General features: G+C 44.2%; 1 protein-coding gene across 1 annotated transcript in view; it reads right to left on the reverse strand.

Moving 5' to 3' along the window:
• Positions 1 to 25,985, reverse strand: part of LATS2 (large tumor suppressor kinase 2) — a 70,576-nt gene that overhangs the window by 41,731 nt on the left and 2,860 nt on the right. The window contains exon 2 of the mRNA XM_077809295.1: positions 18,301 to 18,835. Within this exon, the coding sequence (XP_077665421.1) occupies positions 18,301 to 18,639 (339 nt within the window). The 5' untranslated portion in view covers positions 18,640 to 18,835. The remainder of the gene's footprint in view (positions 1 to 18,300; positions 18,836 to 25,985) is intronic.

Genomic DNA, 25,985 nt, shown 5'->3' on the forward strand with positions numbered 1-25,985 from the left:
ACTGATCCCGTATTGTATGGGTTTTTGTTATTTAATGAACTGGAAAAGCCTGGAAAGAACCACCCCTGTCCCCACCCCCACCCTCAAAAACACACTTCCTGCAATATCCCATATACTACTCAAAAGTAATTTATCACTACAAACTGGCACAGAGCTCAGTACATTCCATTGTACTTGGTCACGCTTCCCTGACCTACACTATGCCAAAAATGACTAGTTTAACAGTTCTCTGGTGAATAAAAGCTTTTGGAACTCTGAAACAGAGCTGAGTTTTTAAATTCATATTAAGTCTGCGTATCTGTGTAGTAAGAATTTCTGTTTAATAGTATCTGTGGTCACACAGCCACCCCCATTCCACATTTTACCTTTGAAAAGGGGGCAATGCAGAAGGAATAAAGAAGGAAAATTAATGTAGGAGGTTTTTGTAAAGACTACTAAAAATACAAGACAAGAAAAGCCCAAACAAACCCCAAAATACCTTCATATAAATTATACAGTATATAGCACTGAGCCAGAAGACAGTTACAAACAGCTACTACAGGGAATAAAACCCAAAAGTACATCCAAATAAGTATAGAGCAAGATTGTCCAAAATGTGCCCACATACACAGACACGTGTGTCCATGGGCATCATTTGTTTTTGTGATTCTACTGGTACTTTACTTTAATAAGGACCTAATCCTGCAAATCTTGAACAGGATTAGTCAAACTACTCATGATAGTAAGCGCTATGCTCAGCAGTGTTTGCTGGTTTAGCTTTTCACAAAAAAAAACAATTTTTACATTTAAAAAACCCACCAAAATAAAACCATGAGAAATCTGTACCACTACAATTAAGCACTAAAACACCAAAGCATTAATCACAACCTGTCCCATAACTCTGATGTGGGCTGTCAAGGTTCCTCCCCCATTCTGAACGCTAGGGTACAGATGTGGGGACCTGCATGAAAACCTCCTAAGCTTATCTTTACTAGCTTAGGTCAAAAAGTTCCCCAAGGTACAAAATATTCCACCCTTTGTCCTTGGATTGGCCGCTACCACCACCAAACAAATACTGGTTACTGGAGAAGAGCTGTTTGGAAACGTCTTTCCCCCCAAATACTTCCCAAAACCTTGCACCCCACTTCCTGGACAAGGTTTGGTAAAAAGCCTCACCAATTTGCATAGGTGACTACAGACCCAGACCCTTGGATCTTAAGAACAATGAACAATCCTCCCAACACTTGCACCCCCCCTTTCCTGGGAAATGTTGGATAAAAAGCCTCACCAATTTGCATAGGTGACCACAGACCCAAACCCTTGGATCTGAGAACAATGAAAAAGCATTCAGTTTTCTTACAAGAAGACTTAATAGAAATAGGAGTAAATAGAAGTAAAGAAATCCCCTCTGTAAAATCAGGATAGTAGATACCTTACAGGGTAATTAGATTCAAAACACAGAGAATCCCTCTAGGCAAAAACTTAAGTTACAAAAAAGATACAGAGACAGAAATAGTTATTCTATTCAGCACAATTCTTTTCTCAGCCATTTAAAGAAATCATAATCTAACACATACCTAGCTAGATTACTTACTAAAAGTTCTAAGACTCCATTCCTGGTCTACCCCGGCAAAGGCAGCATAAAGACAGACCCACAGACCCTTTGTTTCTCTCCCTCCTCCCAGCTTTTGAAAGTATCTTGTCTCCTCATTGGTCATTTTGGTCAGGTGCCCGCAAGGTTACCTTTAGCTTCTTAACCCTTTACAGATGAGAGGAGTTTTCCTCTGGCCAGAAGGGATTTTAAAGGGGTTTACCCTTCCCTTTATATTTATGACATGGGCTAACCCAACTGCTGGATCCCATGTGCTCCTAAATCAGGGGTTCTTAAACTGGGCATTGGGACCCCTCAGGAGGTCACGAGGTTATTACATGTGTGGCTGCGAGCTGTCAGCCTCCACCCCAAAGCCCGCTTTGCCTCCAACACTTATAATGGTGTTAAATATATAAAAAAGTGTTTTTAATTTATAAGGGGGGATCTCACTCAGAGCCTTGCTATGCGAAAGGGGTCACCAGTACAAAAGTTTGAGAACCACAGTTCTAAATCAACCAGACCTGGGTCATTTTTCTTAGCCCTGAGTTTGCAAGGCACAGTGGCACATTCCCAGGCTCGGACAAGGGGTCTGAGCCTTTTCTTGGGACATGAGCCTCCACAATCCAGGCACCCTAGACCGGGCAAACTACGGCCCGCAGGCTGCATCTGGCCCGCCAGTTGTTGTAATCCGGCCCTTGAGCTCCCGCTGGGGAGTGGGGTCAGGGGCTTGCCCCGCTCCAGCTCTCCAGCCGGGGAGCAGGGTCAGGGGCTGCTCTGCGCGGCTCCTGGAAGCAGCGGCATGTGCCTCCACTGACTCCTATGCACGGGACAGCCAGGGGGCTCCGCTCCACATGCTACCCCCGCAGCTCCCATTGGCCGGGATCTATGGCCAATGGGAGCTCTAGGGGTGGTGCCTTCAGATGAGGCAGCATGCAGTGCCACCTGGCCACACCTCCGCGTAGGAGCCGGGGGGAGGGGGACGGGGGACATGCCACTGCTTCTGGGAGCTGCTTGAGGTAAGCGCCGCCCGTACCCACTCCTGCTCCCCAATCCCCTACCCCAGCCCTGATCCCCCTCCTGCCCTCTGAACCCCTTGGTCCCAGCCTGGAGCCCTCTCCTGTACCCCAGCCCCCTCATCCCCAGCCCCACACCACAGCCTGCATCACCACCCGGAGCCCTCACCCACCCACCCCATGCCCCAACCCCCTTGGTCCCAGCCCAGAGCACCCTCCCACTCTCCGAATCCCTCTGCCCCCTTCCACACGCCGGACTTCTCATTTCCGGCTGGTCCCTGGAGCCCACACCCCCAGCCAGAGCCCTCACCCCCTCCCACACCCCAACCCCAATTTTGTGCGCATTCATGGCCCGCCACATAATTTCTATGTGGCCCTTGGGCCAAAAAGTTTGCCAACCCCTGCCTTTGATGCTGGTATCAGTGCCTCAGCCCCCCAATTGCTTACATACTCCCTCAGAGTTCCACCTACGCTGTGGTTACTCCAGGCTTCTTGTTTAACCCTTTCAGGGACAACGTGGCAGGAAGACAAGGAACATAGGCATAGCCACAGTCACAGTACTCTTTAAAAAGCACTAGACTAGAGAGCTATAGATCTTTTCAAAGTAACAAAAGTCCTAGATGCAGCCCCTACTGTAAGTCCAAAGTATTATCAGCATTTCAGGCTAGGCCAAGTCCCTCCCGCCTTTTCTCTCTCCATCCAGCTCTTCTTGCATGTGGTGGTGGATGACCCCACTTCTGAGAGAGGACCCCCCACTGCCTTTAAATGCGGTCATTCTCCCTTTTGGTATGTGCCCAAATGGAGAAACCCCAGCCCCGCTCCAGTCAGTTTCCTGTGTAGCGTTCATTGCTCCATGTGGTTGGGCCAGCAGCCAAGAGACAATCAAAGATGATGGTCTTAAAAAGTTCTGCGATTGCTTCTAAGTCATAGTCATTCAACTTGGTGTCCAATATCTTTCCTGGGCTGGGCACCTGTCCGGAATGCAACACAATAAACTGACCTTGTCAAGGTCATGCTGGTTTTTCAAAACAAAGAATACAAAATGTTAGTCAGCACACAAAATGGAAGACAGTGTACAAAAATGGAAGTCATAATTGATAAAGACATGTCCCACTATGTCAAAAATCATACCCATGGATCTTTACAATGTTACATCATGCAGCAAGGAGAAAAAAGGAAGAACGTGTTTGGAGAGAGAATATTTTCCATGAGTTTAAAATTAACTGAGGTTTCATTAAATTGTGAACTATTCAGCTGACCATAGAAGAAAGCAGAGACACATTTGTGAAAGTGGGAAAATGGGTATTTAAGGCAGGCGTCATTGGCAGAGCAGCTGGCTGTGCAAAATGGCAGGTAAAGAGGGAGGTGCAGAGTTCTAAAGAGCCTTGAAGGGAAGTACAGAAAGTACAAGAAAAAGTCTGATGCAGTGGAAAACAGGGAGCCAGTGGTGGGATTTAAAGGAGTTGATAAGGATGATATGGTTAGAGCAACAGACAAGGAGGGTGATCTTACAGTTTACAAAAAGAACAGGAGTACTTGTGGCACCTTAGAGACTAACAAATTTATTAGAGCATAAGCTTTCGTGAGCTACAGCTCACTTCATCGGACACATAGAATGGAACATATAGTAAGAAGATATATATACATACAGATAAGTTTGAAGTTGCCATACAAACTGTGAGAGGCTAATTAGTTAAGATGAGCTATTATCAGCAGGAGAAAAAAAAAAAACTTTTGTAGTGATAATCAAGATGGCCCATTTAGACAGTTGACAAGAAGGTGTGAGGGTACTTAACTTAAGGAAATAGATTCAATATGTGTAGTTTCAGAGTAACAGCCGTGTTAGTCTGTATTCGCAAAAAGAAAAGGAGTACTTGTGGCACCTTAGAGACTAACCAATTTATTTGAGCATGAGCTTTCGTGAGCTACAGCTCGCTGTAGCTCACGAAAGCTCATGCTCAAATAAATTGGTTAGTCTCTAAGGTGCCACAAGTACTCCTTTTCTCAATATGTGTAATGACCCAGCCACTCCCAGTCTCTAGTCAAACCCAAGTTTATGGTATCTAGTTTGCATATTAATTCAAGCTCAGCAGTTTCTCGTTGGAGTCTGTTTTTGAAACTTTTCTGTTGCAAAATTGCCACCCTTAGATCTTTTACTGAGTGGCCAGAGAGGATGAAGCGTTCTCCTACTGGTTTTTGAATGTTAGGATTCCTGATGTCAGATTTGTGTCCATTTATTCTTTTGCATAGAGACTGTCCGGTTTGGCCAATGTACATGGCAGAGTGGCATTGCTGGCACATGATGGCATATATCACATTGGTAGATGTGCAGATGAACGAGCCCCTGATGGCTCACCCACAACTATTTCACATTTGGGGACAATATATACCTTCAAGTCAGTGGCACTGCTATGGGTACCCGCACGGCCCCACAGTATGCCAACATTTTTATGGCTGACTTAGAACAACGCTTCCTTAGCTCTCATCCCCTAAAACCCCTACTCTACTTGCACTACATTGATGACATCTTCATCATCAGGACCCATGGAAAAGAAGCCCTTGAGGAATTTCACCAGGATTTCAACAATTTCCATCCCACCATCAACCTCAGCCTAGATCAATCCACACAAGCGGTCCATTTCCTGGACACTACTGTGCTAATAAGTGATGGTCACATAACCACCACCCTATACTGGAAACCTACTGACCACTTTACTTACGTACATGCCTCCAGCTTCCATCTAGGACACACCACATGATCCATTGTCTACAGCCAAGCTCTAAGAGACAACCGCATTTGCTCCAATCCCTCAGACAGAGACAAACACCTACAAGATCTCTATCAAGCATTCTTAAAACTACAGTACCCACCTGCGGAAGTGAAAAAACAGATTGACAGAGCCAGAAGAGTACCCAGAAGTCACCTACTGCAGGACAGGCCCAACAAAGAAAATAACAGAACGCCACCAGCTGTCACCTTCAGTCTCCAACTAAAACCTCTCCAGCGCATCATCAAAGATTTACAACCCATCCTGAAAAATGATCCCTCACTCTCACAGATCTTGGGAGACAGACCAGTCCTTGCTTACAGACAGCCCCCCAACCTGAAGCAAATACTCTCCAGCAACCACACAACAAAAACATTAATCCAGGAACCTATCCTTGAAACAAAGCCCGATGCCAACTCTGTCCACATATTTATTCAAGTGACACCATCATAGGACCAAATCACATTAGTCACACCATCAGGGGCTCGTTCATCTGCACATCTACCAATGTGATATATGCCATCATGTGCCAGCAATGCCTCTCTACCATGTACATTGGACAAACCAGACAGTCGCTAAGCAAAAGAATAAATGGACACAAATCTGACATCAGGAATCCTAACATTCAAAAACCGGTAGGAGAACACTTCATCCTCTCTGGCCACTCGGTAAAAGATCTAAGGGTGGCAATTTTGCAACAGAAAAGTTTCAAAAACAGTCTCCAACGAGAAACTGCTGAGCTTGAATTAATATGCAAACTAGATACCATAAACTTGGGTTTGAATAGAGACTGGGAGTGGCTGGGTCATTACACATATTGAATCTATTTCCTTAAGTTAAGTACCCTCACACCTTCTTGTCAACTGTCTAAATGGGCCATCTTGATTATCACTACAAAAGTTTCTTTTTCCTGCTGATAATAGCTCATCTTAACTAATTAGCCTCTCACAGTTTGTATGGTAACTTCCAACTTATCTGTATGTATATATATCTTCTTACTATATGTTCCATTCTATGCGTCCGATGAAATGAGCTGTAGCTCACGAAAGCTTATGCTCTAATAAATTGGTTAGTCTCTAAGGTGCCACAAGTACTCCTTTTCTTTTTGTGGATACAGACTAACACGGCTGCTACTCTGAAACCTTACAGTTTACATCCCCCCCCTTATTACATAGATTTGAAATCATTAATACATGGATTAACTGATACAAACGTAGCCCCTGATCCTACCAACAGTTACACATAAGTAACTACACAGAGTAGTCTCACTTAGTGGGACTGTGCACACACAAGTATTTGCAAGATAGAAGCCTAGATACCATCATCACCTGCAACAAGTAATCTGTTGCTTTCTGGAACTCTATGTATGTGGAATACTTTAGCTCCCAACTTAAGCATGAAAACATGCAACTTTTAAGGTCCAAAGCATCTATCACAGGAATGCAAGGATACAAAAACCAAACACAAAAAAACACTGAAGTCATTTAAACATTGGAGTTGTAAAGGTCTACATTTTCCCATTCATAGAGGAATGGAGGTTATTGCAGACCCTCTTTGTTCTATAAATATTGCGACACATATTAGGTAGCACATAAAAAAATACCACTCCAACCCTTCCTCTGCCCCTCACACACACACACACACACACACACACACAGAGCAGTTAAAGGCAAAGTGGCATAAAGGCACCCAGGACATAGCAACTGAGAGCATGGTTATTTTTTTATTGGCTCTGTTCTGCAGTAGCATAGGCAGCATGGTTGTTATCCTCTCCGCTGGAACTAAAAGTACTCAGTAACTAGGCACTCCTTGACTTCAGCCTTCCCAAAAGTAACCTACTTAAAAAGGCTATTTTAGAGTGTTTTTGTATTCCATCCCCACTACCTATATTTACCTTGTATTTTCTTCACAAGGAATATTTGAGTTACTTGGACTCTGTTCAAAATGAGGCTCATAGATCTCTCATCTAGGAAGATTCAACTCTTACACTGACTGGCGTGAAGCAAGAGGAGCAATAAGTCTACCTTTTCTGTCTCCCCTCTATGGAGCTGGGAGAGGATCACAGTCAGAACAAGAAAGGTTCTCCCTGTCTCTGACCATTGAGACTGGAATAGAATCTGGTCTAAAAAGGCACTTCCTTCCCCACAGTTCTCTGCAGTTTGGGAGGAAGGGAGTACCACAACAGTGATAGGCCAGGACTACCCTCTCACTTTTACTGATGCACCATTATTTTTCAGATAATATATGTGTTTGCTTGAGATATGAGCAGGGAGAAAGGGAGCGGGAAAAAAAGAGAAAAACAAGCTATCCCCTTGTAATCTATCTGGATAGCGAGTAGAAACATACATATACGCACCCATTATCTAACTATCTATCTATATATATGAATAAAAAAATATGGCCAATACTTCTTTTTTTAAAACAGGTGTACCAAATAAACAGCATGCATGCCCACAGCTCACATTCCACATGTTAATTTTTCTAGTGTGATGAGGATTTATTCAGCTTACAGGTTTCAGAGTAGCAGCCATGTTAGTCTGTATCCACAAAAAGAACAGGAGACCTTGTGGCACCTTAGAGACTAACCAATTTATTAGAGCATAAGCTTTCGTGGGCTACAGCCCACTTCATCGGATGCATAGAATGGAGCATACAGTAAGAAGATATACATATGCACACATACAGAGACCATGAAAAGGTGGAGTAAGAGGCTAATTAATTTAGATGAGCTACTATCAGCAGGAGAAAAAAAAACTTTTGTAGTGATAATCAAGATGACCCATTTAGACAGTTGACAAGAAGGTGTGAGGATACTTAACATGGGGAAATAGATTCAATATGTGTAATGACCCAGCCACTCCCAGTCTCTATTCAAACCCAAGTTAATGGCATCTAGTTTGCATATTAATTCGAGCTCAGCAGTTTCTCCTTGGAGTCCGTTTTTGAGGTTTTTCTGTTGCAAAATTGCCACCCGAGTTAAAATGTATTACATGCATATTTGTATTAAAGAGTTCTTTCTAATATGCAAAATCTTTGCATCTGGTCCTTCTAATAAAACCTGTCTCAAAGTTAATAAACTTCACTTACCTCTTCACATATGCAAAAGTTTTCTGACTTAACAAAAAACTATTTTGGCTCCTATCAAATACAAGCTGTCAAGGAGAGTAGAGATTTAAGCTGAGAACCATAAAACATGCAAAAGGAACTGCTACACCCTAATATCATTGTGATACAACTTCCTGTTACATTAGTGGCATTCTCAAACTTTTGGTTACAAGTGCGATTTTTTTAAAAGCTTGATGTTAACACTTCTACAGATTTTCCAATGACCTGATGAAGCCATTTGTTCTTTTACTGAAGACAGACATAAGCAAACCTTATGCTGACCATTAATTGGTATTTATTACTACACAAGAATCTTTAATCTAGACAAGCACCGAGAAGAAAAACATAATAGTATCTTGTTACTGAAATATATGATTATAGTGCTTTATATAAGCTCCACATTGAATAATTGGGCATAGACACTCTCCCTTTACTATACATGCAGAACTCTCATTAACATCCATGACAAGTTGTTTGCGTGCGTGCATGTGCTTATGGAGAAGAGCGGTCTCCATTGGTTCAACAGAACTGACCATTTTGTATATATTTAATGGTTTACATTTGGCATGGAATTCCCATCCTGTTATTTCAAAGGTGGCATTACAAGGAATTCCCACTCCTGTCCCGTGCCACCCAAGAGGGAGGGTGGGAAGGAGGACTGATAAGGACAGCAGCAGAAGTTTAAAACTAATGCAATCCTGGTTAGTTTCATTCTGGTGTTCTACAGAGAAGTGTGCTATGCAAAAGCAGCAAAGGCACCATCCACCACTGCTGGACACACTTGTACAAGAAGAGGGTGGAGAGAAAGGAACGAGAAATTATCTTTGCTCCCTGCCCCAGATTTCCCAGCACAAGAATGCTCCTGGGCAGCTCTTGAGCAAAGCATATCCCAGAATGAATGGACCCCCCAGTGTCGCACAGCAGCAGCATAGCAATACCTAGTAGAATCTGGTCATTTTCACTAGCAATGATGCTGCCCTTCTTGACAGCAGCAACATGGGAGACTGGAGACAAGAAAAAGAAGTGGAGTAGGAATAGACACAGGGAGAAATGTCAACACAAAAGAGTTCAGGAGTAGGCTTGGCCTCTTGCCTTCAGCCCCCAGGGGAAAGCTGTGACTCACTTCATTCTTTAGCAGCCAAATTGAAACAACTGAAGGCGTTCTCTTCAACCATGTGAGGTCAGAAAGTGTGATATGTGGCCTTGGGGGAGGAGGGCGAGGGAAGGACAGAGAGGGGTAAAATGTGATCTGGAAGATCCAAAAAAAAAAAAAAAAAAAAGAAGAGATTGTAACAAAAGGAAAGGGTAGAAACAAGCACACACTATCAGTATCCAAAGGAAGGGAAAGAGAAAGGCTTAATTCCAAACTGGGATGGGAGGTGGGAGCACAGACACGACACTGGTAGCTGAAATCCTCAGATATGGGTTTTATTTTACCTGTTGGAGTGTGTATCATTCAGCAACACACTCATTTGATAATATATTTGTGATCCCCCGCTCCCCCCCCCCAAAAAAAAAATGAAATGAGATCTAGTCCTTGCCAAATTGCAACACTGCTATTTCCTACAGAGCAATCCAGGTTGGTTTAACAGGTCTCTTTTCACCTACACTTCAATTTTCACTCTTCTTTTCTACTTCTAGGGAAAAAACTAATGTCTTTCCATCCTCACCACATTGTACTACCCATGTGCTCAGATCCCAAAATTCTGCACCCACTGCCAGAGGGAGGTTTTCAGTGACTGCTTAATTCTGTGTGCCCGTCCCAACAAAAAGGATTTCTGTATAACTTACATTTAGTGTAACAGAATCAGTGTCAGTTAAGGAAAAAACGGTTACTCGCCTTCTCATAACTATTGTCCTTCGAGATGTGTAGCTCATACTCATTCCAATCAGGTGTGTGCATGCCACATGCACAGTCGTCGAAAAGTTCTTCCCCTAGCAGCACCTGTCCCTTTGGCTGTGGAGCCCCCTGGAATGGCGCTCAATATATGACCCCGCCAACCCAGCGCCTCCTCAGTTCCTTCTTGCTGGTTACTCCGACAAAGGGGAAGGCGGGTGGGTTTGGAATGGATATGAGCAACTCATCTCAAAGAACAGTTACGAGAAGGTGAGTAACCGTTTTTTCTTCGAGTGATTGCTCATATCTATTCCAATCAGGTGACTCCAAAGCCTTACCCAGGCGGTGGGGTTGGAGTTATGGAATCGCAGATTGAAGCACTGCTCTGTCAAAAGCTGTATCATCTCTGGCATGCTGAACGATGGCGTAATGAGGTGAATGTATGTACCAAGGACTAAGTTGCTGCCCTGCAGATTTCTTGTATCAGGACCTGGCCCAGAAACGCTGCAGATGAGGCCTGTGTCCTTGTGGAGTGCGCCGTAAGTGCCGGGGCTGGTGTCTTGGCCAGCAGGTAGCATGCGTGGATGCAGGACGTGATCCAGGAAGACATTCTTTGAGATGAGACCAGTAGGACTTTCATGCGGTCAGCCACCGCTATGAACAACTGGTTCGATTTCCTGAACAGCTTGGTGCATTCAACATAGAAGGCTAACGCTCACCAAACATCCAAGGAGTACAACCTCTTGCTGATGTGATGGCAATTAGGAAGGCTGTCTTCCACGATAGGTAAAGAAGGGAACAAGTTGCCAGCAGCTTGAATGGGGGCCCCATTAATTCAGAGAGGACCAAATTAAGGTCCCACACAGGAACAGGCTAATCTGGGGATGTAGCCGATCCAGACCATGGGGAACCATCCAACCATGGGGCTGGCGAAGACGGAGCATCTAGAGAGTTCGGGGTGGAAAGCTGAGATAGCCACTAGGTGTACCTTTACGGATGACACTGCCAGGCCTCGCTATTTCAGGTGCGGAAGGTACTCCACAATAAGAGGTAACGGTGTCTGAAGTGGGGGCATATGATGCTGGTCACACCAGCAAGTGAACCTCTTCCACTTCAAGTATGTGGCCCACGCGGAGGCCTTTCTGCTGCCGAGTAAGACCTCCCTTACCTGCTCCAAGCACAGGAGCTCCATAGGATTCAGTCATGAAGCTTCCAGGCCATGAGGTGGAGGAACGAGAGGTCTGGGTGATGAAGACGACCGTGGTCCTGAGTGATCAAGTCGGGGAGGAGCGGCAACATGATCGGAGTGTTGACCAACAGATCCAGAAGCATGGCGTACCAGTGGCGTCGCGGCCACGCTGGGGCCGCCAGAATTAGCTCTGCCCCGTCTCTGCGGACCTTGAGTATGACTTTGTGCACGAAAGGGATCAGGGGAAAGGTGTAGAGCAGACGGCCTCCCCAGGGTAGCAGGAGTGTGTCTGCGATTGAGTGCAGGCTACTTTTCTGGAAGGAGCAAAACACTGGGCACTTCCTGTTGCTCCGAGTGGCGAACAGGCCAACCTGGGGAAACCCCCACCACTGGAAGATGGAGCGAATGACATCCGGCTGGATGGACCACTCGCGGCCGTGGAAGGATCTGCTGAGGGGGATCCACCAGTACATTCTGGGCTCCTGGCACACATGATGCTTCCAGGTGAATGGAGTGGGCTGTACAGAATTCCCAGTCTCCTAACAGAGGGGCAAGGACCGGGTTCCACCCTGCTAGTTGATGTAAAACATTGCAGTAGTGTTGTCCATCAATACTGCCACGTGCTGGCCTTGCAGACGAGACTGAAAAGGCCTGGCACGCAAGTCGCATCACTCTGAGCTCCTTGATATTGATATGGAGAGAGAGCTTGTCCTGTGACCAGAGGCCCTGCATTCGGAGATCTCCCAGATGTGCGCTCCAACCTAGAGCTGACTCATCTGTAACTAGAGATAAGGACAGCTGAGGGGGACTCCACAGACTATTCGAGCATTGAGCCCACTAGTCCCAGGCTGTCATGCCCTGAGCGGTAGGTCGAAGCGAGCCACATCTGTAGAGGCTTAAGTCTCAGCCTGGCATGTCGGACCATGTACGTGCAGGGCACCATGTGACCGAGAAGACTGAGGCAATTCCTTGCTGTAGTGGTCGGGTACGCTCTCATGCATCGAATGATGCTTGCTGTAGCTTGGAATCAGGACTCTGGCAGGCTTGCTCTTTCCTCGACCGAGTCCAGCACTGCTCCGATAAACTCTATCCTCTGGGCCGGAGACAAGGTGGACTTGTTCACGTTGAGAAAACCTAGTCTCTCAAAGGTGGATGTGGCCAGGACCTGCGACTCCACCTGTTCCTCTGGTGTGCCCCCCGAGCACCCAATTGTTGAGGTAAGGGTATACCTGTACCTGCCTTCTTCGGAGGAAGGCTGCTACCACCGACATGTACTTGATGAACAGTTGTGGGGCTGTCGACAGGCCAAAGGGAAGGACCCACGAACTGATAATGTTTCTGGTCTATCATGAACCTTAAAAAGCGTTTGTATGCAGGATAAATTGCTATGTGAAAGAACACGTCTTCCATGCCGAGGGCGGTGAACCAGTCTCCCGGATCCAGAGAAGGGATAATTGTGTTGAGGGAAAGAAGTGGAGGAGGCGGTGTGAGATGGCAACGAGCCAGGGTTCTAGAATGCAGGGAGCCAGGTCCAGGCGTGGGAGGTATGAATCCCTTCTCGGGAAGGAGGTGCAGAAGTCCCATCCAGTCCCAGTTTCCCTGGTTTGGAGAGGGGGATGGAGGAGGAGAAGAGATTCCATCCCGTCTTGGTCTCTCCAAATGGGTGACTGGGGGAGGAGGGAAGAAGACGGCAGGCAGAGGTCCCGGTCTCTCTGTTGGGATATGCACTGGCCGCTGTCTCTCACCTGGGTCCAGTCCTTGAAGGAGGACAAGGACCAGTGACAGAACTGCCAGAAACTGGCTGGAGCTGGGGCTCTGGCCCCCGAGACCCACCAAGCCTGGCTCCTCACTTCCCAGAACCCCAGGCTGCCATCTCCTCATTGTCTCCTCCCTCTTTTCCACTTTCAAGCCTGCTCTGGAAGGGGAGATGGCGGCTCAAGGACGTTCATGTGAATTTTTAGTACTTCTATGGCTAGAGGTAGGGGAGTGTGGAGGGGGTGGCCTGGGCCCCCTAGACGCTCCCCTCCGCACCTCCCCTCCCCCATTGCACTGCTGAGTTAGTGATTCCCCCGCACCCCAAAAAAGAAAAAAGCAGCCTCTGCCAAGGGGGAGAGATGAGTGGAGAAATATTACTTTCTTCAAAAAAATGTAATCCAAGACAGAAAGATCAAAGGATCCTGGAATGCAATAAAAAAAACAACAAAAAAAAAACCTTTGTAACTGAATTCCAAGACCTCAATGTAATAAAGATGACAAGATGGTCAGCTTGATACTCTTAGATATATCAGAGTTCCCACAAACATCTTTTATCTTTCCCATTCCTTGAAAGCCACCATAATTACAGTTTGAAGGGGAGAGCCGCCCTTAAGGAATGTTCAGGTATTGGCACAGCGTAGGAGGTGTGTGTTTTATTTCAGAGGCATTTGTAAAGGTAAAGTGAGCTGTCAGAGACTCCGTACGTCATGAATCATACTGCTCACCGCACACCACTGCAATGCGGCATTTTTTAAGTGCACAGCGTAAGAAAAATTCTGAACTACTGTTGTTAAGAATAAACTACATACACAAACTATAGCCAGGGAACTTCACCAAGTGAAGACCAGCCATCACCAAAGTAAAATAGAACAGTTATTTAACAGCGTGTATTTACATAATTTAGAACAGAAAACAATATTCTATGTCAAGGTTTTTTTTAATTCTGAAGTATGGCAAGAAAAAACCTAGCCCCTTCAGGCTGATGGAATGTATCTGATCATATGCTCAATTGCATCTACTTGCTACAACTGAAAAACAATAATTGCCCAGGGTGATTTCAAGTGGCTTACTGATCTGCAAGAAGTCTCTCCACAATCTTTCTCAGTGATTGAAAGCTACATTTTCAAGCCCAGCAAGTTTTGTTTAAAAGGGGACTAGTATATTAGTAGTGTTTTTGACTACATGCTTTCACACTGAGTAAGGTCATGTCTTTTGCGATCAAGTTTTACAAGTTTTGAAATTATTTGATCTGAAATATTTGTGATTCCAACTCATATGCTATTTGTTTAAGTAATGTCTACAACAGTCATTATTTAGCAAGAGTGACTCCGTTTAGCTGCCAGGATTGTAATTTGTTAAAAGGGTTATGGATAATATAAAATAAAGTTAAGATCCAGGGTGAAATTCTAGATCCACTGAATTCAACAGCAAAGCTTCCACTGAGTTCAGTGGGACCAGGGTCTCTCTCCCAATATCTTAAGCACCACCAACTCTGGAAATGGGCATATTATGCCATTCAGAATCGAGGAATCTAAACTTCAATTTACAGTCATAGTGATGCACCCAACATCAGTTATTAATCAACTTTAATACCAACGCCATCTGAAAATCTCTTATCAGCTGTTTTTACAAGCAACACCTAAAATTACAGAAACATAAAGACATATATTTTTTAAAATTTTGCATTTACTTAATTAATTTGATAGCACATTCTATATAGTTATTTTACTAATTCTCCAGCAGTCAATTTTCCCTTTTTGTCATTCCTTCACACAGCAAGAGAGAAAATAAAAAATAAAATGTGATTGTGATCTGAATCTACTTTTAATTTTTTTAAATTGAACAAATGTCAACTGGATGGTACCCAGTTAAAAATGCATCATTCTGATTACCATCTTGTTTCCTTCCCCAACACATGCTTGAATTCCAATAGATTTTTGAAGTGAGCTTCTCAAGAGCCGAGAGATAAAAACCCTTGCTTTATGCTATCTGATGGCTTGGAAGCTCAACTTTCAAATAGTATTAAGCATTACTCTCCATCTCCATAGGTGCTGGAACTAGGCATATGGGGGGTGCTGTCGCACCTCCTGGCCTGAAGTGGTTTCCACCATATACAGGGTTTAGTTTGGTTCAATGGCTCTCGGCAACCCCACTATACACATTGTTCCAGCACCCCGGTCCATCTCGATAGGTGTGTTAATAACTGCTGCTAAAATTGAAAACATACTACAGAAGTACCTAGTAGTGGACCTTAAATTCCTTTTAGTACTGGTAGATTGTTTTCTAACACTGGTCCTGGCTCAGTGACCAGAAAGAATGAAAATGTTGATCTTTGCACCCTCGAATATAGTCCAATGGAAGTAGGGTTCCTCTGGAACACAACACCAAACCAAATTAGCCCAGATCTATTGTGAGAATGAAGTTCTTCAGACCATTATGATGAACATCACACAGCATTTAGGTGTTTTCAAAATCCACCGGACACCTTAGATTAGATTTACTGATGGCAAATCACTGATTTCAGCTACTGATCATTAAGTAGCTGGTTAGTATTTTATACAGTGAGCAGGAGTAGGCTTGCTGTATGGGAAAGTTAAGAGGGACACCCCCCCATTGGGCCATTTAAGGCCCAGCATTTTTCTATTTTTACAAAAATTGTTTTCTAAATCCTTGTTTCCTGTGTATCTGTAATATTAGCTCCATCTGTGGTTTATTTAATTTTTTAACACTCACTCCTGGCATGGATTGGGAAAGTGGCATGTAACATCCTCCTGACTGGGCAAAGGCAGGAGAAACCACAACCTTTCTTTTCAGGTGAGAAAAAACCACTGCAAAATATGCATTCACCACCTCCAGATTAGACTCCATCTGGGCTGAACATGACTGCCACCAAGGAGCTATTTTCGTGCCATGCACTTATTAGCCAGTAAAGGCAGGAATAAAAACACAAGCTTCACTGGCTATTTATTTGGTTGAATTTGGGGGCCTCATTTAAAGCAGTTGACAGAGTCCAAGCTACCTCAAGGAACTCCCATCCATTCCCAACCTTCCAAGACATGTATGCTTCATCTAGATTGGACTGGGTAAGAGTATGGGATGCACAGACAGAGCATTTTCAGAAACAGGACACCAGTTGTGGAATCTCTAACAGGAGATTATGTCGAATCTGACCCTGATGATGTTCAAGTCTAACTGCTATACTCATTTGATATGACTGCCGCTAGTAATGGCATCTTCACAGGACCAAGCCGCAACTGGGGAAACTGAATGGAAAGAAGTGAAACACAAGGAAGGATCAGGGAGAGGAGGAAAAACCACAAACATGTGCTCTAGGATCTACGGAGCCTATGAGAACGTGACCATTTAGAGCACAGTCAGAGCTGACTTTAATTGTTGTACAGCATTTCAGATACCTCGTGCCAATACCTGAGACCTGGTATATAAAAATAGTTATAAAAAATTATATATACACAGTATACTACACTGAACTTCATGAAACATTTTTAGCCATAAGTCCCAAAGCATTCTGAAAGATAAGCAAGGATCCCTGTTTATAGTTAAGTTTTAGAAGTCTGCACTCAAAAGCATGTGTGCATGATGTGTCTTTGTAAATACACCCAATTTGTATGTACAAATCAGGGATCCCACTGTGCTCACTTAACCATCACTCATTTATGTGCATCAAGTGTTTGCATTCAGAAGTGCCTTAGAAACTTCTGAGTGCAGACCCTTCAAAATGTAAGCCTTCATGACACACACGCTCACGCAGCAAGTCAGTGTCACATCCAGGAAGAGAACTCAATTCAGCATCTGATCCACTGGACCAGGTAACATCTAGTTGCTCCTCCCCAACCCTCCCATTATCATCTGGCTCTGCATCTTGTCTTCTCTCTACCCAACTTGTAGAACATAAGCTCACTGATGCAGAGATTGTTTAAATATCTCTGTCCCGTGCAGCTCCAAGTAAATGTCAATGGTTGTTATTATGAATTATTTGTCAAGCAACCCCCCCACTTCAAGGAAAGTTTTAAGAAGTTGATAGTCTTTGAAAGGTGCCCTGAAGGTCAGTAAATACAAGGTTTGATAGACAAGTAAGTGGAAATAAGGTTTGGAATCAAGGAATCATGAGAACACTTTGCCATTTAAAGCAGGGGACTATAAAAACACAAGTGTTTCTGCTTGACACACAAATGCCATTTGAGCATAAGTGGTAAAAGATGGTTTCTCATGCAGCCAGGACCTGAACCAGAAACAGAGCTTTATAAGTCAAAACGAACACCTCAAATTGTATCCGCACATAAATAGGAAGATGATGCCAACTCCAGAGCACATATGTAAAATACTTCCAATGAAAGATACTGTTTAACACAGAAATAGCCACACTGTGTACTCTTCACCCCAATACCGCCCCTCCGTAACCTTGGCTATGCAACAATGGGCATATTTCAGTTAAAGAGCCAGACACAGTCCCTTTCTTCTGATTGCTTCCGAGAGTCAATGAGACTTGGGGTGTAAGTCACCAAGGGTAACATTTTCAAAAGCACCTAAGTCACTGACAGCTAACTCCTATTCAAGTCACAGTATGGCCAAACAGTAGCTAAACCATTGAATTGCATGGCCCAGTTCTGATGAAATAGCTGAACAGCTGAGTATCATCTATGTCTTCCAGGCACCCCCGCACACATCCTATTATTACTCCTATTGTGCCAATAGCCACACCAACAAGATAAATGACAGAAGTGACGGAACAGAAACCTATGGGACCCCATGACAGGCCATGGGACAGATTAATGGCCATCCAATGCTACCCATTGGAATTACGCAAAGGAAGGAACAGATTCACTCAAGAATAAGTCATCTACCCTACTAAAGCCTCCAGCAACAGCAACCATTCTTCATGGCCAACAGCAGCAAAGGCAGCCGACACAGCTAGAAGAATCAGCAGCACTTGTCATTTGACAACATTTCCTTGGGTCAACCACCAACGGATATAATTTCCGTAGATTTATATATACTTGCTGTAAACCCAGTATAACATTCCTTCCCCTCAAATTCATACGTACCTGATCACAGCCTACATTCACCAATTCCTGCAGCATCTGCCTATTTACTTCTGTGGAGGCTGAGGTGCCCGACTCATTAGCAAAAGGCAACAACGAATATCTGATTTCTCGTAGTGCTTTCTGATAAGGTCCAAACTTGGCTGTTGGTCTCATTTGCTGCTGCCTGGCAGCATCTTTCCCTATTAAAATTTTAGGGTCCAGAGAAGTTTCGCTGCCTGGTCCAACAGGTAATCCCTGACCTGACGATTTGGAAGGCTGCTTCAAACCTTCACGAATCTCTTGTAATCTTTGCCTGCTGTTTCCAGAATAAGTTGTAGCAGGAAAAGTCTTTGGCCTCATTGTTAATCCAGTTTTTTTTCAGCATAAATACAATCTTCTTTCTCTTTAGAATAAAGTAGTTTTAAAATAAGTGTTCCTCTCTTGATGATCCTTAAACAAATAGTTTCCACTCAATGTTTTAGTTCAGCTCAGTGTCTTCCTGGCTCCTACGGAGAATGAAAAACCCTGGAATCATCATTGTGCAAACTGTTTGTACCTGAAACAGAAAAGAAATATGAACTTAGTCTCACACATTTTTCTGCCTGTTTTAAATGATTTGCCTCTTAAGGGACTTCAACATGATGACAATGGCGGTTTACCCAGTGAAAGCTGCAGAACCCGACTATATCAGTCCTCAAAGCTGAACATCATTTAATAAATTTCACTTATCTGTTTTCCATTCAAGGATTTCAAAGTGCTTTTGCAACACGAGAACTGGTCAACATTTTTCAGGTACAAATTTTTTTTAATGTAAAACGCCCTTTTTTAGAAATTAAATTTTCACAGAAAATAGTTATTTCTCTAGAAATTTTTGATTTTCAAAAACCAAAAATATTTTCAGTTTTCAAAAACTGAAAACCAAAAACCTAAAACTTTAAAAATCTCACTGTATTTAAAAAGCTTGGTGGCAAGTTTCCTGTATAGCTGCATAACTACAAACAGGCCAAATCTATCTTTTATTTCATCGTTAGTGAAGGGTACGTTCATGCGGAGGCTTTGTATGTCAAGATCTTGCCTGAAGAAAAATTCTTGTTTGTCTTACAATAGCTGAGTTATAAATCCCAGAAAAGGAGATTTATAATGGCAATACTGACAACTCTAACTATAGCATTTTCTACTATTTCAAAACCAAGGTCAGCAGCAACAAGACATTCTGACATTTCACTTTAACATCTAAATAAATCTTGAAGATGAAGAACTTTACTCTCCTTGAGTAATACCTTCCTCCACTGGGTCAGGTACAACTTAGCGTGAGTAACGAATCTGATTCTTGCAGTGTAGGGTTTTTGCGTAACAATCTTGAGCAAAGGTGGCCAAATCTAAATTAAAATGAGTAGTGACAAAGAATAAAAATCCTAATCTGGAAACAAAGAAAGACTGCTAGTTTGTCAATCACAAATATGCTTACTCTGACACATGGAAGGACACTCAATTCAGTTTCTGAGCTCTTTGGTGGAGTATCTGTATCATTGTATGTCTTTATACAACTAGCACAATGAGGCTCTGACTCTGATGGGGGTCTCCTGTCATTACCATAATAATAAATATTAAATAGAATATGCAAAAGAAGATTAAAAGATCTACCACACTATCGAAACTGCTCCACACCTCTGCAGCTGCTACTGTTTGGCTGAAAGTTTTAGCCCCAAAAGGAGAGTTCTTCCATAAAGATTATAACCCATCATTTTTACATGCTTATATCAAAGTGCCAACGGACCCTTAACTCTAGCTTCTGCTATTGTGAAAACGATAGTGTTTCTCATCTTGAGCTGGCTGCCAAAGAAGTACTGCCAGGGCTTTAAATTAAATGTGTCCTTTAATTTTGCTCACTGGCCCCCAAAAAGGGGCCAATGGAACCATCACAAAGCTTGGAAAACATTTCCAGATTTACACCATACATCCTCATCACCCATCATGCTGGCCACTATCCTGAAGGCCAAGATTGTCTGGACCCAAGATTGTTTGAAACCCAACAGCACTCCCTAACTGGCAGAGAGTTCATTGCTGAGTGACATAAACTAGGAGGACTTGGCACAGAACAGAACACAATGGCGCCACACCATACACCAAGCCACAGCTCACTTGGAGGAGAACAGATGTGCTCATGAGACAGAAAAGCGACAAAGGAGGAAAGAAAGGGCACAACAGTCCAGCCAACACTATGTCTCCTCCAAGATCACACCTGTCACTTCTGTGTGGAAATCTGCAGGGCATGAAATGGGCTCCTCAGCCACTTAAAAACCCACCAATGAACCCCTGTGGCAGACATCATCCTTGCATTGAGGGATTGCAAAGATGACATAAAGCCTTTCCTCTTAACCATGGGCTGAACCCTTTTAAAATGGGAAAACAGGACACTGGAATCAAATCCAAGTCTCCAGTACGACTGTGCATCTCTTTAAACAGTGGCAGCACTAACTAATATGTTCGATCATAATACAGGAGTGTCACATAATGTGTCACATGCCCCTCTAGCAGCTAATAAACACAGAAGCTAGCCAATTACACTTATTGTCTAGAATTACACATTAGTTCAAGTAGTAGGCCTCTGTGCTTTGGTGCTAAAGGTCCTCAGTTCAAACCCTGATGCTGATCCGTGGTAGGCTGTCGCTATCTAAACATTTTTTGGTTAAAATTTAAATAAAAAATGTGCCTTAGTGGTTAGCCAGATGACCTAGTACCAGACTCAGGAATACGCTAGACAAAAGCTGGATTCAACCAGAGATCTCAAACTCTTTGTCCCCCAATTCTTGGGGGTGTCCTGAAATCCTTAATAATAAGCTGTTTGTGTCTAAATCTGCAATTAATGGTGGGAGGAAGTTTGTGATGAGAAAAAGGGTTAAAGCTACTCATCCATACTGTGACATTTCCTCCTAAACAACAATTCAATTATCGGTTGACAAATCCTGCTCAGACACACAGAGTGCAGCTGCCAATGTAGTCAGGGGTGTGGGGAAGTGCATGCAGGTTTCTGAGGGTAAGATTTGGTCCCCCTAAGGTGATAATAGCAGCTAAAATGGACTTTAATAAATAAAAGACACTTAAACAATATTATTGAAGTCATTTTAGGAATACACCATAACTAAATAGTATTTCATAGATGAAAAATACACTTGCAGTCCAATTTATTACCCGGTCTTTCCTTTCCCTTTCCTGACAGCAGCCGATACCGTATGGCTGGGTTTAGGAGGAAGAACAAACAAGGACTTCTCTCAGACCCGGTGCCAATGTTCAGGCATGGGATGTGATAGAGAGGAATGCAATTCCTCCAACTCCTTGCAACCCAGGAATTGGCCTTTTGCTTATACAACATGTCTCATAGAAAGAAGTTTTGTGGCCCATGATCCAAAGCATGATTCTAATAATGTTGGGTCAAGTCAGCTGGAAACTTCTTGAGCTTTCTTTCTGTTTTAGGAGCATTAACTGAGTGATCAGCATTACATTTACAGCATGAATGAGAACAGCAACAGCAGCCACCAGATAACTGTAACTGTGTTTTATATTTTCCAGCAGAAAGAAAAGTTAACTTAGTATGCAAGATATGCCAAGTATTGGAATAGCATTTAAATATTACAGATCTGCAAAGGAAAACAAATTGTGTGTGACCTTCATAAATGGTGGACTTAGTTGTATTTTTAGGGGGGAAATAGCTGTGTTTTTAAAAACCACAGAATTAAATATCAAAAATTATAAAGCATATCTGTACAGTTTGTACTATCCCAGTTTTAAAAATTCAGTATCCTTCTAACATTCAACCTGTCTTTGAAATGAGTGCCCACCTCACGCCCCTACAATCACGAGTAATCATTTTGCAAAATTATTTGTGTTTTAAATCATTCTGATTAAACACCATTAAGCTTCTTTTCAAAGAATTTCTGTCCATTACTAAGTTACAATACCCCAAATAAAAGTTAGGGTTACCTTCATTACAGCAAGTTAGAACAATTTTTGTAGAGTTGAATTTTTTTCTTAGTTAACAAATACTGTCAGAGGTTGTGGAAGTAGACAAACAAACAGATACATTGAATTTAAACTATATTCCCCACACAGGTGTTCTGGACAACAAATGGCATAATAAAAACAAATTAAAATACAGTGAAAAGCTACCATCATTAATAGGCAAAATAAAAAATAATGATGGGGTCTTAATAGCAAAAGGAGGAGAGGAAAAAAGTTCTAAATGTGTCAAAATAAGAATGGTCACCAAAAACCTTTTAAATGGAAAAGTAATTAGGTGTTTTATAGAAGAAATTAACAAGAATTATTTTCAGGGGATAGAAAGTTCCATTCTCCAAAGACCCAACGACAAAGATATAATCCCCTAACAATTTAAGGTGAGAAGGCAAAATCCCTAAAAGACAGGTGTGGTCAGAGCACAAGTACCTGTTAGAATAAGCCTCAAGGAGGAGGTCTCACAATACTTTAAAATAATAAATTATGAAGCAATAAAAGCCACTTTAAAAATCATCTGTTCCAGCTTTAAATTAGCCTGACACTTCAAAGGTGGCAAATGTAGAGAGTGCAGGACAGGTATAATAGGATTGTGGTTTTTCACACCAATGAGAAAAAACAACAAAACACACTGCTGCATTCTGAGCAAGCTGTAAATGACAGGAATGCCCTTCTGTGAGCCCTCTAAAAAGGCAGCAATAATAACACCTTGCCATCCCAAGGGCACAGAATTAATAATTTTATTAAGATGATGTAAAATAAAATAAAAAATGGTACAGAGTTTAAGCGTAGAAGTTTCTGGTTATCAGGGAATAAGGTACAGATTATCAAGGGGTGCAAAATTCGGTTTAGGATCAGATGGGGTAAGGAATACATAATCTGCAATATCCCCGATTGGGGGTAAAAGGTTAACAGGTCAAAGTACAGACATTGAGAAATGTGGGTATGTTGTTCATATAATGGCTATGTTCAGGTGTGGAGTATAATGAGTGGATAAGGATGGATTTACTCTCATTTGCTGAGATTTAATGTTCAAGGGGGAGGGATAGCTCAGTGGTTTGAGCATTGGCCTCATAAACCCAGGGTTGTGAGCTCAATCCTTGAGGGGGCCATTTTGGGATCTGGGGCAAAAATTGGGGATTCGTCCTGCTTTGAGCAGGGGGTTGGACTAGATGATCTCCTGAGGTCCCTTCCAACCCTGATATTCTATGATTCTGTTTCAATGAGCTTATGGTTCCAGTTCATATGGTCCAATGGAAAAAGTCTCCCAGTCCCTTTCTCACAGTTGATGCACGATGTCGTTCCGGCTCACACCTCCTGGTACTGTCGGTGGCTGGTGATGTATTCGATGTAGATGTCCCTGGACCATTGGATGGCGTCTGAGACCATGAGGCACCGCATGAGCCGTGCGTAGCGTTGACCGATCCCACAGGTCCGCAGCACATGCTCGTTGCAGGGGTCCCAAGTGCCCAGAACCCGACGACCAGGACATCCATCTACATCTCATAGCCCTTCGCTCTCAGGGTGTCGGCCAGGGAGGCATATTTTTCCAGCTTACAAGCTCAGGCTTCGCAGAAGGCCGGGGTCCTGTTCTCAAAGGAGACCGTGACGTCGACGAGGATGATCTTTTTCTGAGCCTCGTTGGTGACTACCATGTCAGGTTGCAACTGGCTGTCAGTACCGGGGATGGCGCAGTTCACAGCAACCTCCCGCAGGCGTGGTGCGTGGCTTTCACCAGGCGGTTCTGGATGGCATTGTGGTGCAGCTGCCAGGCTCTGGAGTGGGGCTTGCAGCTGCACAGGACGTGGGGCAGGGTCTCAGTGGAGTAGCCGCACTTCCTGCAACATTTGTCTCGGTTCCTGTGGTGGACGGCTCCGTTGAGCGGGACGCAGTTGAGCCGGGCACGGTGGATGAACCGCCAGTCAGTGAAACGGGAGAAGCTGCCCCCGGCGGGGAAGTGGTTGCTGGCATCCCACTTGCTGGTCAGTTCAAAGGCTTTATCCTGGTCCGGTTTACGCTTCAGGGTTTCCATGTACAGTGAGTGGATGGCTGTCTTCAGGGTCCTCTTCAGCATGTCCCTGGCACTCGGGGTGACGATGGTATTGTCGTCGGACCTGATCTGCGGCACCAGGACTCCCAGCTCCTGGCGCTCCTCACACCACTCCCAGGGGCAGCTGATGCGCTTCCCCAGGCGATGCGTGGCATTGCGAGCGCGGGACCACAGTGAAGCGATGTTGCGCCTGTCCCGTCTGAATTCACCATCCAGGGAACCGCTCAGGAAGGTAGCGATGTCTTACTACTGTCATAAACTAAGTCAATAGTCAGTGGGGGGGAGAGGAGGAGAGAGGAGAAGCCGGGTTCTGGGGAACCAGGAGGCGGGAGCTGCGCTCCTGGGCAGTAGGGAGCCAAGAGCCAGGGGAGTGGGGATATCTGAGCTCCTGGCGGTGGGGAGCCTAGAGCTTTTGGGGGGGGGGGCAGGAGGGGAGCCCGGGCAGCAGCTGGGCTAGGAACTGGGGCAGCTAGGCTCCAAGCCGGGTAGATGTATCCTGGCTGGGAGAGTGGAGCCTGGGGGGCAGCCTGGCTATAGCTGGTGTACCCACCTGTCCCAGTGACAGCCCAGTTTTCTTGTAAATTTCATAGCCAGCATGGAGCCCTGAAATTGACAGGAATGACAGCCAGCAGCTGATATAAGTAACAGTGTCTACAAAGACACTGTGTCGCCTTAACTACATGGACATGAGCCCTACGCCTCTTGTGGAGATGGAGTTATTATGCCGGTGTACCTATTGGGTTCCGGGAAGTTAGCGGGCTTAGGACCCCCCCAGCCTTAAGGGGAGGATCGACAGGACCTGGAAACCAAGTGATTCCGGGGGACAACTAATGAAATAACAGGGACAGGAGTGCGGTCAAAGGGATAAAAGAAGGGAGCCTGACGGGGACACTGGGCAGAGAACCCCGGAGAGTGCCCACTCCTCTTCAAAGGCGCCAAGGGAGCCAGTGGACGCTGCCCAGAGGAACTCTTTGCGGAAGTTCAACTCTAGACCCAAACTTTGCAGTTGGGCCCTGTCTGTAATTGAAAGTCAGCTTGGCTGGGAAGAACTTGCTAAGGTGGCTGCGCACACAGTTTCCATGAGGGATGGTCCGTGTATGGAAGAGGTGTAGCAGGGCACTTACATCGGCAGGAGCAAGGCTGTAGTGTGTACACTGACATAATTAGGTCACCTAATGCTGTAGTGTAGACCAAGCCCACGTATCTAAACCAGCTTGCTTGGAAGTTCTACTCCACCTTCTGAGTAAAATCCAATCAAAAAAGCCACATGCTGGTTCATCTGAGCTGGATCCGTATGTATGTTGGTACACCTTCCTGCCAAGCACAGTAGCTCATGACTTCTTTTTCTGGAGATAAGCCAACTGGGGGGGGCGGGGAGGGGGCGGGGATGGGGGAGAGGAGAAGGGTGTCATCACCTATATATCAAAATCCCCACATGTCATGCCCTAGGTACAGGTGCTCTCCCTAGTTTCTTATGCCCATTCTCTCTTTCGCTCCTTTGTCTTCATTCCTTTCCCCCGTCTCTGCTTGCTTTTTCTTGCTATTCTTATTCATTGTTGCTCTGGGGTTTTTTGCCCAGAAGACTCCAGACACATGCTTCAAAGAGCTCACTTATTTAGCCTAACAAAGAGAAAGTTAAGGGGTG

Source organism: Eretmochelys imbricata, chromosome 1 (genome assembly GCF_965152235.1).
Source record: "Eretmochelys imbricata isolate rEreImb1 chromosome 1, rEreImb1.hap1, whole genome shotgun sequence".
NCBI classification, from domain to species: domain Eukaryota; kingdom Metazoa; phylum Chordata; order Testudines; family Cheloniidae; genus Eretmochelys; species Eretmochelys imbricata.